Source organism: Prunus avium, chromosome 7 (genome assembly GCF_965620075.1).
Source record: "Prunus avium chromosome 7, drPruAviu1.hap1.1, whole genome shotgun sequence".
NCBI lineage: Eukaryota > Viridiplantae > Streptophyta > Magnoliopsida > Rosales > Rosaceae > Prunus > Prunus avium.
Window position 1 is genome coordinate 28,341,743 of NC_142290.1, and position 13,769 is coordinate 28,355,511.

A 13,769-nucleotide genomic window follows, 5' to 3' on the forward strand; every position below is an offset into this window, starting at 1 on the left:
GATGGCCTCATGAAAACCATGCCATTGTATTTTCACGTGCAGCCCATCAAAATTCACTTTGAATGAAGCTGCTACTTTGAACATTCAAAAGTGGTTATAATTATGATGCAAGAGCCAATAACTGGTAAGTCTCACAATCCAGATTAATATACTACATTAATGGTCAAAGCATAACAGTGAAAGGTATTAATTAGTCAAATTATATATCTAATCAACAACTAATAAATTATTCGACTTTTATACCCTGGAATGGACAAAATCAAACAAATCATAACCTGAAATGAGAAAATCATTGACTGCGCAAACAAATCATAAAATAATGGTGCAAGAACTGGACCAAATTCTTTTCTTTTTAATAATTTATTTAGTCTCATTTCTTCTCTTTAAAACAACAAATCTCTAGAACTGGACAAAATCAACAGTTTGTTGTATCCTCTTCGTCAAACAGATAACACCTTGTAGTACCCTGTGTTCTTCTGCTTGTAGAACCTTTGATTGTTCAGATTATTTTTTTTAAAAGACAAAAAAATCCTTGCTGATCTTTCAACTCTTGCTGTTAGCAGCATTCTCATAAATTTTAGTTTTTTGGTAGTTGCAGAAATCTAGACTTTTTAAACAAAGCATGTAATCAAAATGGCCAAGGCCCAAAAAAGAGATCATCAAAAGGCCTCTGGCCCGAAAAAGAGCCTATCAAAAGGTTTGCGAAAGTTCCAAGTTTTTTTTTTTTTTTCTTCATCCAACTGGGAACATCTTTCAACGCTGGGAAGAGAAATATTACTAGCTAGGCTTCTAGACAAAGCAATTTCTTTAATTGAGTCAACCGTTGATTCAAATGTGCTATCCATGATTTGGAAACCTCAACAACATTCTTACAAATAAATATACCAATTTTTTAATGAACTACACCATTTAGATATTTTTATATTTGAATTTACGACCTCTAATATGACCACTAATAATTAGGCCCTTCAATTGTATGAATGTATGATGGTTCTTTAGTAAATTGCAAAAAGAACCTTTGAGAGGTTTAAGAAATTACAGATGCTAAATCTCCTTAATACATTAAATTTTTTAGAGAAGTGTTTTTCATACAAACAATAATGGGAGGAAAATGAATACATAAATGTTCTTAATTACTTGAGCTATAATCATGCCATATGTTATCACTAAGGGAGGAGGATCTAAACTTGAGTCATCTTCTGTTGTGAAGAGAAATGCCGGTCAAGAGTCATGTTCTTCGAAAGTTTATAGTTCTTATGGAGTTATAGTTTTGAAACAAATTTATAAAATGCATAAATCGTTTCAAAAAGTCCTAATCACTATTTTTTTTGGTCTAAACCATGAGGTGGTCCTGGATGGGCCCCAACTATGGGTGGCACCTTTAAGCCTTAACCACAACCCAGACTAATCCCCACTCACACCGGGTCGGCCCGTAAGGGGTAAAGTGTTGGCCAAAGTGGTGACTCCGTACGAGATCCTAATCACTATTTTAAAAACTCATTTAAATGATTATAAAACTAAAAAAAATGTGTTTATTTTTTCACTCTCAATACTGATATGCTACACTTTTTTTTTTTTCACTCTCAATACCGATATGCTACACATAAAAAAATGCACATTGGAGTAGAGGATGATTTTATTGTACAAGTAATATCTTTCTTTACCCACTAACTCTTGATCTAGTGATAGTTCAACTTTACATATTCGCATATGTAATAGTATTAGGATAATCAAATAATTTAAACTATATGTTATTAACTAAATTCTTTGATTTCAAGGCCTCCCATATATGAATCCTAGGAAAATAATGTAAGGTCCACGATTGTGATTCAAATTGTGAAAATATAAGGTCCACGATTGGGTACATTCTTGATATAGGGCAAGTGGGTTTAAAAACAAGGGGTTCTTAGATCTAGGTCCAAAACGATTAGCTGTCATTGGGTCTAGTCCTCATGTTTTTGGTTTTAGATGTAGGTCATTTGACATTTATTACTTTTTTGTTGTGTCGATTTTACCCTTTAAGGTAAATAAGGAAAACACATTGAAAATTTAAATTTAATGCATTATTTCCTTGAAATTGAATTCCAAATTTTGAATTTTGAATTTTTTTCCCTTGATAATATTCCTAATATATGGATAAAATACAATTTAATCAATAAAAAGTAAAGACTCACATATTATACAAATCGATCAGACAAGCACCCACATTAAATTATGTACCTGACATACAGGTAAATAATGTTAATACATACAGGTATATATGTACCTGCCTTACAGGTAAGTGTTTTTTTTCTTGAGTTTTCTTAAGCAATTTTTTCTGGAGGTTCATATTTATATACATACGTACATGTCTTCCATAGATTTTTATCTGAGTTGAGTTTAAAGAAACATACCAAGATATTATATGACTTCAATTAGCTGGGTTAGAGGGTATAACTACCTAGACTAGAGGTAATTTGTGGATTTAATTACCTAGACCAGAGGTAATTTATGGGTTTAATTACTTGCATACTGCATACGAGGTGTATGCATAGGTACCTTACCTATTGTTAAGGTATGAAGTTTTTATGAACTCTTATTACAAATTTTGATGTCGGTATACCTTAGGAAAATTTCAAAATTCAATAAATAGATTTGCAATTAAATTCAAATCAAATATGATAATTAATATCCTACAAATCAATAACTTACCAGTTTTAGGAATTCATAATTTACCTTATTTATGTTTTAGGTGCATAACTGGAACAAAAAATAAAAAATGAAAAAAAGTAAATATCAATAAATTGAAATAGGCATGTAATCTCTTATGTGGCACAAAAGTCAAAGGACTTGGATCAACAACAATTTCTGTGTGGATTGCATCCAAAATCTCTCCTCATAATTGGACTTATGCCAAATTTTCTATAAAAACAATGAGTCAAAAAGAGTTCCAAAAAAGAGAAGATGGATCAAGGTAATTTGCCCTTAAACAACAATATTATAAGTTATTGCCAAGATTCTCATAAGAAGTACAAATTATTGCAAAAATTAATCTAAGTACAGATTGCATGCTCTTTCTTTCTTTTTTAATTTCTTTGTTCAACAATTTCATTTTATATATAGATAATATAATAGTTACATGATCAAAGTAATATGAACACTCGGTTGCATTTGATCATCTGGGATGGAAAGAATTACCAAGACAAGGACAGTTCTTCCACTCCTCAGAATGTGATCTCAGGATTTTGCTTGCTTTGTCTTTCAAGTATGGAGCGCAGTCAGCTTGGAGCAAAGTGCAAAGCCTAGACACAGCTCCAACCTCCAACATTTCCTGAAGCACTATGTTGGTTCCTGAGTACTTGCAGATCAAAGAAAGGATCAAAATGGCTCGGTCGTCTGCAGACGGTGAAACCCTCAAGAGTTTCTTCGACACAACAAAGATGCCTCCTTTGTGGCTCAGAAACTGAGCCCTCCCATCAGCACAAGAACACAAGTGAAACAATATTCCCAAAATGAGCTCTGTGGTTTTCTTTTCAGGTGCTTCAAACTCAAGCTCAATGAGCTCGTAAACCGCCCCGGCGTCGACCATCTTGACTCGGTTTCTTCCCCATGGACAAGCGTCTAACATGATATGTAGAGCTGCGTTTGTCCCTTGTTGCGTAATTCCGTTTCTCAAAACCCCAACAAGTTTCTTGAAGAAATCAGGGTTCAGAGTTTCTAGCACACTTGAGTGTGCCTTTTGGATCATCGATTTTAGTACCAAGACTGCATGTGTGCTCACCGCGATTTGATTCTGCAATTTGCAACCAAAAACCCACGTCAACGAATCGATAATCTGATCGTTTTCCATGAAAAGAAGACTTAGTTCTTCGGATGAAATCCGAACAAAGTGAAGTATGCTAAGGGCTTCTTCAAGGCCATCAACCAGACCTTCCTTATAACACCTGTTTGCGATGAACAACAAGATGGCCTTAGCTACCCCAGCGTCAACCAAGTACTTCCTATTCCCTTCACTTTCGGTCGCGAGGAACTCGATTTTTCGAATGATTTTCAGTTGGAGCTTAGGGTTCCAGAAGTCCTTGAGGAGCTTAAGGACTTGAGCCTTATCCAGAGGCGGTTTCGGGGTTGGTATTCGATCAATGCCATGAGACGCATTGTCAGTGCACCAAGCCTGAATTAAGCGGCGTAAGGTGTGGTTAGGAGTTAATTCTGAGTCTCTTGGGAGAGGCTGTTTAGTGACGGGGCATGTGGTGTTCTTGCTCTGGAAAAGCCAGTGCTCGATGCTGTACCGGTCATATGTGATGCCGGTAATGGCCGTCACAGGGTCTTGCATGATCTGAAGAGATATTGGGCAGACGAAATACTGAGGAACTTCAATATCATCCATGAAAAAAAAATGTGTAAGTTGGTGGAGAAGAAGATGAAGAATTAACAAGAACAGAAGTTGATAGATCTAGAGGGGATAAGAATTAAGAAGAGCTAGCTTGATCAAACGGGATTAAATGATGAAGAAATTAATAATTCAAATATTCCATTGAGTGTGGAAGGAGGAAGTTTTGGTTTTGTGGTGGTAAGAGTATGCGGCTATATATTTGACCAAGGAGAGATCTAGAGAGGGAGAGAGTTGTATGAGTAGTTTGGTCTTTAAATCTTGGTGGTCTTCATGCTTATATTTATGGTGAAGTCTCATGGGGGCAATTGGATTGTACCAGTAAGAGATGCCTAATCCATTCCAAGGCCAGCGTTGAGTGGTCAAAAGGGAAGAAAGTTGTGGCCAGAGCCTCTCAAAAATTAAAAAGAACACGGAATGCTGAAGAGCAAGGGATTGGGACCCTTTTGATTTGAAGCTTCTTTTTTTAATCGAGTCAAGGCCAATAAAAATAAAAAAAAGGAACCAAAAACTAAACCGACTTGTATCATTTTTTTATTAACCTCTCTCTATTAAACTTACAAAGGCTTCTACTACTGGATTTTCTTTTTACTGCAGGATAGCACGTTCATCAATCTGTAAGCCTAACCGATCACAATATATATAAGATCATTATATTATCACAAACCAATTGATTGACTCCTTAATTTGAACTTTCCAACTGCTCAAATGATAAGAATTAAAACATACAATATAAGTTTTTCACTGCAATCTTATCAATCAACTCCATCAGTAATATCGGATCAAAAAGTAAAAATACCAATAACAAAGACATTGTCCATTTTGGTTAGCTGAGTATAGCTCAGTTGTTGATTTAGCTTTTCCACCTTTATTCATGTGGGTAGACGTTCAAAACCCCTGTGCCCTCAATGAATATTTGTATAAACCCCCCTCCCCCAATCACTTGTACTAAAAAAAAGACATTGTCCATTTTAAAAGAAAGACTAGATATGAGTAAAATAATAAAGATTATAGAGAGCCATTTTGAAGATCGTTTCAAAGAGGATCGCTAGTGGTTTACACTTCATAAAATAAATTATTATTTGACTACATATATGTTTGATTGCCAAAAAAATCTTTATTTTATTAAGCAATAGGTTAAAATCTAAGAGGGTAAACTGAATCTTGCCCTTTTTTCCAGGTTAATTTTTTTGAATGAAATTAGGGTGTTTCCATTTTTGGGTAAAGGGCACATTTTCTAATAGATATACATTTTCTAGCCATGTGGATAATGTTTTGTCGTGCAGTGATTCCAAACACACGAAACTTCCTATGAAGCTACATTTATTCAGAGTCAAAAAGGTCGAGTCAGCCTCAGGTCCTCCTTCCTTAAATGTTCCAACACACATATACTAGCTACTGGTTGAGGCCACACGCATATCACATTCAACCATATTTCTATATATACATGTTTTCCTTGCAAATTTGTACTCTCAAAGACAGAAAAATAAACCCCACTTCCCCACATTTATTAACTTCACATTTACAAGTTTATGTTTCTTTGCAACCACAAATGGAAACGGAAAAGAAAAAGAAGGAAACTTATTCATAGCATTTGGTCATTTGTCAAAAGTTTATGGTTTGTGTTTGAAGCAAAAGAATGACAATGAAAAAAAGTAGTGAAAAACGAAAGGAAAGACTTGATGGTTTGGTTATTCTTGTTATTATTCTTTTCACTTTGGTCTACTTACACTACTAGAAAAGTTCAATATAAGTCATGGATACACCCGTGGCCGTATCCGAAAAGAAAATGATTGAAAATAGAAAAATGGAAAAGCCAAACAAGACCGAATTAAATATATATATATATATATATATGAACGTTCTTTAATCACTATTCAACAATTTGACTCCAAGTTGATCGATGCATATGTCACTGTTCATAAATGTGGCGTTCACTACTTGTTAGTCAAAGCATGACGAATACTAGTAATAAACTGATTTTTCAGATTTGGCAAGGTGAGTCAATGCATTATAGCATTAAAATTACACGATTCGATCGCCTTCTATTTACCTAGGCTCGTTCAACCAAGTCAAGTCATCATTATATATATGATATAGTCATAGGGGGCTGCTGATCAATGCAAGCAATAAATAAAATTAATATATAAAATTATTGAACTGCTAATCGGCATTTCAAAATAATCATTATACACTCATTTTTGGTTGAAAAAATAACAAATGAAGGAGTCTAGATCCAAATATTAAATATATAAAACCAATATGATTTCATTTGATCAATTGCTCTAATTAATTGTTAAAATGTTTGGCAAAAAAATATTCATAATGTATATGTGGCTTTTCAATTATGGGATGCAACTGGAGGTTTGTTATGATTATATTTACGAGACTTGTGTTGAACAGTCTTAGCCCACAATTTCGGCTGGTTACGGTTCTTGTCCCTTGAATGTTGCCACTTATTCTAAGTCAGTCTTTTTTGTTTGTTTCTGTGATTCCTCAAAGCTTCCTTTGGGACGATCTCATCTCAGTCGCACTACCTTAACTTACAAATTTGGAAGCACTACAAAGGGGAGCTTAATCTAGTACTATTCCACAATGGCAAAAGCTTTCAGAACCAATTATCGAATATGAGACTTCCAACCAGGTTGAGGCAATACGTCTAGATCAAAGGCTAGTTGATGATAATAGTGTCTTTAATTAATTCGTCAAACTTGAAGCATGACTAGTGGCCAAAACTTGGTCCCAAAAATTATTATTTCTTATATGCACTTAATCTGGTTACCTCGTACCTAAGGATGGCAACTGTTAACCATAGCAAATGGAATCTAGGGTTTGAACTTAGACAGAGAAAGTAAAAGAGAGAGAGAAAGGAAAGAGCTCTGTATATTTCTGTTTTCTCAAATATGTTACAATGCTTCTTAGCTTAAGTAGACCCTAAGCTCATCTTTATATAACTAATTACTAACTTTCTTCTCCTCTAAGTAATCTAACTAACATTCACCTGATAGACATGTTCGGTTCATTTTTACACATGATTTATCATGTTATTCACCTATTACTTTGAGTTAGTTCTTGACATTTTATAGCTTTTTACTTCCTTTTTGTGTTTTCATGAGTTTTACCTTGGTTAGATTGAAAATGAGCTAAAAGTGCATTATTTGTTATAAATTCTGATTTTGTTCATTTTCGTAGGTCAACTTCCTGGCCTTGGATCAACATACCCCGGTGCTCGGATGAGATGAAGATCTTCATAAAACTTGTTCCAATGGATGTTGACTACAACATATCCAAATTTGAGCTCCATTGGACAAGTATAGCCTATCCAACTGATCCAACAATTGATGCTGGCACTGGAAATCTGTTTTGGGCCAGTTTTACTTTCACTTGGTGTCACCTCATTTCTACTTGTTACCAAACCATTTGGTAACAATGAATTACCTTTGAAGTGGGATTTCCTGAGTCAAATGAGCCTTGGAATATACTTTAAAACAAAACTTCATCATTTGCAAGGAGACAAGGAGACAAGGGTGAGTTGGAAAGGAGAAGAGAGATGAGAGCATAGAGAAGGCATCTTCCTTTAGGCAATTGACTTGGGCAGATTGTAGGGAACGGGGGATTGGAATTGCAGAGCACTTGCAGAGTAAGAGAGCAGGTTTTTTTGGAGCTAGAAGAGGAAAAAGGGAGGAGACTTCCACCATTGAAGACTTCAAGCTTTCATCACTTCCAAACTCTATAAACTCTTTCTAGTTTTGTTTTGAATTTGTAGTTGAATTAAGTATGAGCAACTAAACTCCATAGCTAGGGCTTAGGTTGAAGCCCTAAACATGAATACTCTATTGTTTTGATGCTTGAGTGTATGAATTTCTAGATATTGTTGATGAATTCCATTTCACTTTTAGAATCTATCCTTGATGTATGTTTTTCTTTGATTGATCACCTTTGAAAGCATGCTTCTTGTGGTTGTTGGGATTGTGTGAATTCTTCATATTTTCCTAAGTAACAAATGGATGAAGTAAGAACCATCCATGTGAATTGGTTTCTTGAATGCCTAATATAAACACCATGCTATTAGGATTCTTGTGATGTTCATATTCTCTTTGAACTTAATGGGTTTTCCTTATAATTGAATCGAAGTACTAATCACACCTAGGTTCGGTTATGGGGAGGGCACGAGTATTGTAGCACTAACCCTACACTCTACTTATTTTAGAGAGAATCATGCATTTTGAGCCACTAAACCCGGTCTTGATTGCGATCATCTTCATCAACACGTTTAGAGTTCATCACTTGAGTATTCACGAACTTGAGTAGGATTGTTTAGGGTGGATTCCGAAACCCTAGTGTTTGTTACTTTGTACTTTCACACTTTGATAACTCATCTCTGCCATTTTCATTTAAATTTAAAGTTCATTTACTTTCATGCATTAGAAATAGGTCACTCAAATCAACAAACCCCCCCCCCCCCCCCTCCCCCTCCCCCTCCCCCAATGTGTGTGTGTGTGTGTTTGAAACATTGTGTGTTTTCTTCTTTAAATTCTGTTTATTTCCGTAACTATTTTTGACTTTTGGTCTATGTTGTGTTCTTTGTTTTTCTGTGCTGAATCCAACCGTATAAAGAACTTGAAATTTGGATAAACGGTTGAAAAGTTATAGGTCAAAAACTGGACAGAGGTCGAAGTTGAAAAACAGAGAAACGAATCTGTCCAAATGGTGATAAAAGGGTGATAGAAAGTGCTGTTTGTGTTTTTCTTTGGTTTCTTGTTTTGTTTCTTTTCTTTTACCTTTCTTTACTCATTTTTAGTTTCCAATTTGTATTGTGCTTTTGTGTTGTGTTAAATAAGTGTTCTTTACGTACTCAAATTAGAACTTGTAGGAAGCCGATAGTTCTTCGTGGAATCGACCCCGTACTTACATAATCTATACCTCATAATTCGTGCACTTGCGGGTATTTTTAATTGGTTGTTTGCACATTTATTTGTGTCAATTATGAATACAACAAGACACGTGACCACTCCAGCTCATTCAGTACACCTCAGCAACAATACTGTTAACAACAACGAGCGGGGTAGGGGCCGAGTATTGCAATACCAATCCCATCCGCGCTTCCCATCCCTGCCCATGTCCCCTCCCCCATCCCCGTTTAAGAGGTTTTGGGGAATCCCCGTAGAGGGATATCCCCCATCCCCATCCCCGCCCTGAATCCTTGATTCTTCCAAAACAAAATTGCAGGTCTGATCTTGAATAGCTAAGGCATCTAAAAATCCAAAATTTATCAAATCATAGCAATTATAACTTTGCATCTATTTCCACTTATCAACCATGTTTATATGATCAAGTAATATGAACACTCGGTTGCATTTGATCATCTGGGATGGAGAGAAATACCAAGACAAGGACACTTCTTCCACTCCTCATAATGTGATCTCAGGATTTGCCTTGCTTTGTCTTTCAAGTATGGAGCGCAGTCAATTTGGAGCAAAGTGCAAAGCCTAGACACAGCTCCAACCTCCAACATTTCCTGAAGCACCATGTTGGTTCCTGAGTACTTGCAGATCAAAGAAAAGATCAAAATGGCTCGGTCGTCTGCAGACGGCGAAACCCTCAAGAGTCTCTTCGACACAACACAGATGCCTCCTTTGTGGCTCAGAAACTGAGCCCACCCATCAAAACAAGAACACATGTGAAACAATATTCCCAAAATGAGCTCTGTGGTTTTCTTTTCAGGTGCTTCAAACTCAAGCTCAATGAGCTCGTAAACCGCCCCAGCGTCGACCATCTTGATTCGGTTTCTTTCCCATGGACAAGCGTCTAACATGATATGTAGAGCTGCGTTTGTCCCTTGTTGCGTAACTCCGTTTCTCAAAACCCCAACAAGTTTCTTGAAGAAATCAGGGTTCAGAGTTTCTAGCACACTTGAGTTTGCCTTTTGGATAATCGATTTTAGTACCAAGACTGCATGTGTGCTCACCGCGATTTGATTCTGCAATTTGCAACCAAAAACCCACGTCAACGAATCGATAATCTGATCGTTTTCCATGAAAAGAAGACACAGTTCTTCAGATGAAATCTGGACAAAGTGAAGTATGCTAAGGGCTTCTTCAAGGCCATCAACCAGACCCTCCTTATAACACCTGTTTGCGATGAACAACAAGACGGCCTTAGCCACCCCAGCGTCAACCAAGTACTTCCTATTCCCTTCACTTTCGGTCGCGAGGAACTCGATTTTTCGAATGATTTTCAGTTGGAGCTTAGGGTTCCAGAAGTCCTTGAGGAGCTTAAGGACTTGAGCCTTATCCAGAGGCGGTTTCGGGGTTGGTATTCGATCAATGCCATGAGACGCATTGTCAGTGCACCAAGCCTGAATTAAGCGGCGTAAGGTGTGGTTAGGGGTTAATTCTGAGTCTCTTGGGAGAGGCTGTTTGGTGACGGGGCATGTGGTGTTCTTGCTCTGGAAAAGCCAGTGCTCGATGCTGTCCCGGTCATATGTGATGCCGGTAATAGCCGTCACAGGGTCTTGCATGATCTGGAGAGATATTGGGCAGACGAAATACTGAGGAACTTCAATATCATCCATGAAAAAAAAAGAAGTGAAAGTTGGTGGAGAAGAAGAAGAAGAAGAAGAAGAAGAATCAACAGGAACAGAAGTTGATAGATCTAGAGGGGATAAGAATTAAGAAGAGCTAACTTGATCAAATGGAATTAAATGATGAAGAAATTAATAATAATTCAAATATTCCATTGAGTGTGGAAGGAGGAAGTTTTGGTTTTGTGGTGGTAAGAGTATGCGGCTATATATTTGACCAAGGAGAGATCTAGAGAGGGAGAGAGTTGTATGAGTAGTTTGGTCTTTAAATCTTGGTGGTCTTCATGCTTATATTTATGGTGAAGTCTCATGGGGGCCAAGGACGGACCATAGGCATGGCTAACCCGGGCTAGTCCAGGTAAATTTTTTTACCTTAGCCCATACAAAAATTATAGCCCAGTCAGTGGCGAACCTATAAAAAGCGCAAAAACCATTATAGGTGCTACATATTGGAAGGTGCACTCTCGATGTTCGACGAAAGGCCTAAACAAAGTCAATCTGCTGTGTTGCTGCACATTGCTATTTTATTTCCATTTTCAATATTTAAGTAAATGTATTGGTCCTTTTACTTTCATTTATTTTTATATTACTCCATTTACTTAAGTTTACGATGTAAATAATGAAGTACCCCCCATTTGGATTCAAATAAAAATACTAGAAAATCAAATTCTCAACAAATCAAAATATGAAAAATCGGTTTTAGTGTAAAATACGATTTAGTCTAAAAATGATGGCTTATTAAGTCAATGTATGCTTCATACTAAAATCCCATAAAATCAAGTTTTCTTATTTTGTGTGTAAGGAATAAAAGCCGCCAAAAATTATCTTGAGAAAATTATTATTCCGAAAAACCATTTTTCATACTTAGCCAATATTTTTACATAAAACAATTTTTCATGTATGATATGAATGCATGAAGGGACTTAAGGTCAATCTAAGTAAAAAAGCCTTAGATGTTCAATCCACAAAGAGTTTTACAAGAATAACCTAACTATTACGTATTGAAGTAATAAAAGCTGCCACTGCCTATTGTACAGCACGCTCGTTTTTTGTTTTTGTTTTTTATAAATAAATCCTGCCCAAAATTGCACCTCCGCTAAAAAATTCCTAGTTTCGTTAGTGAGCCTAGCCAATTGAATAAGCTACCATCCTAAGGAATTCCTTGCAGTGCACTGGAGAATAAAATGGAGAAAATGAAAGTTGCACATCTCTACACATAGGGAAAAAAAAAAAAAAAGAATGCACAACCAGTGGGAAAAAAAGAAAGAAAGAAAAGTAGAAGAAATTGTTTATGTCCCCCCTTGATTAGGTGTATTATTATTTGTTGTTATCAATGAAATTACATCATACGGTCGAATTTTCTAGTATGTTTATATGTAAGTTAAATTTAGCCCAGTCAAGTTTAAAATCCTAAGTCTATTCCTGATGGGGGCAATTGGATTGTACATAAGAGATGCCTAATCCCTTCCAAGGCCAAAAGGGATTAGTAAGAGATGCCTAAACCAAAAGGGAAGAAAGTTGTGGCCAAATGCTCAGAACCTCTCAAAAATTAAAAAGAACACGGAATGCTGAAGAGCAATGGATTGGGACCCTTTTGATTTGAAGCTTCTTTTTTTAATCGAGTCAAGACCAATATAAAAATTTTAAAAAAAACCAAAAACTAAACCGACTTGTATCATTTTTTTTATTAACCTAAAAATATCTCTATTAAACTTACAAAGGCTTCTACTACTGGATTTTCTTTTTAGTGCAGGATAGCACGTTATCAATCTGTAAGCCTAACCGATCACAATAAATATAAGATCATTATATTATCACACACCAATCAATTGACTTCTATTCATCGTTTAGGTTTTACTTTGCTCTTAATTTGAACTCTCCGACTGCTCAAATGATAAGAATTAAAACCTACAATATAAGTTTTTCACTGCAATCTTATCAATCAACTCTCTCTGTAACATCGGATCAAAAAGTAAAAATAACAAGACATTGTCCATTTTGGTCAATGGAGTATAGCTCAGTTGTTGGTTGAGCTCTTCCACATGTGGGCAGATGTTTGAAACCCCTATACACTCAATGAATATTTGTATAAACCCCCCTCCCCAATCACTTGTACTGAAAAAAAAAAAAAAGACATTGTCCATTTTGAAAGAAAGACTAGATATGAGTAAAATAATAAAGATTATAGAAAGCCATTAATTATTATTTGACTACATATATGTTTGATTGCCATAAAATCTTATTTTATTGAGCAATAGGTTAAAATCTAAGAGGCAAACTGATTCTTGCCCTTTTTTCCAGGTTAATTTTTTTTTAATGAAATTAGGGTGTTCCCATTTTTGGGTTAAGGGCACATTTTCTAATAGATGCACAAAGAATTAATCAATTGAATTTGAGCTGAGGAGGTAGATCTAGCCCTGTGGATAATGTTTTGTGTAGTGATTCCATGCAGAACACACGAAACTTCCTATGAAGCTACATTATTCCTAGTCAAAAAGGTCGAGTCAGCCTAAGGTCCTCCTTCCTTAAATGTTCTAACAGACATATACTAGTTACTGGTTGAGGCCACACGCATATCGCATTCAACCAGCATATCTCCATATATACATGTTTTCCTTCTCAAAAACAGAAAAATAAACCCCACTTCCCCACATTTATTAACTTCACATTTGCAAGTTTATGTTTCTTTTGCAACCACAAAAGGAAAAGAAAAAGAAGGAAACTTATTCATAGCATTTGGTCATTTGTCAAAAGTTTATTGTATGTTTGTATTTGAAGCAAAAGAATAACAATGAAAAACGAAAGGAAAGACTTGAT

At 35.8% G+C, this 13,769-nt stretch overlaps 1 protein-coding gene and 1 pseudogene across 1 annotated transcript; both read right to left on the bottom strand.

The window, feature by feature from the left end:
* Positions 1 to 2,875: 2,875 nt before the first annotated feature.
* Positions 2,876 to 4,665, bottom strand: LOC110763810 (E3 ubiquitin-protein ligase PUB24 pseudogene; annotated as a pseudogene).
* A 5,066-nt stretch (positions 4,666 to 9,731) lies between these two features.
* LOC110763812 (E3 ubiquitin-protein ligase PUB24-like) lies at positions 9,732 to 10,943 on the bottom strand. The gene has a single exon (XM_021966682.1). It carries the CDS (start codon positions 10,941 to 10,943, stop codon positions 9,732 to 9,734), a length of 1,212 nt encoding a protein of 403 aa, XP_021822374.1.
* Between the last annotated feature and the right edge of the window lie 2,826 nt (positions 10,944 to 13,769).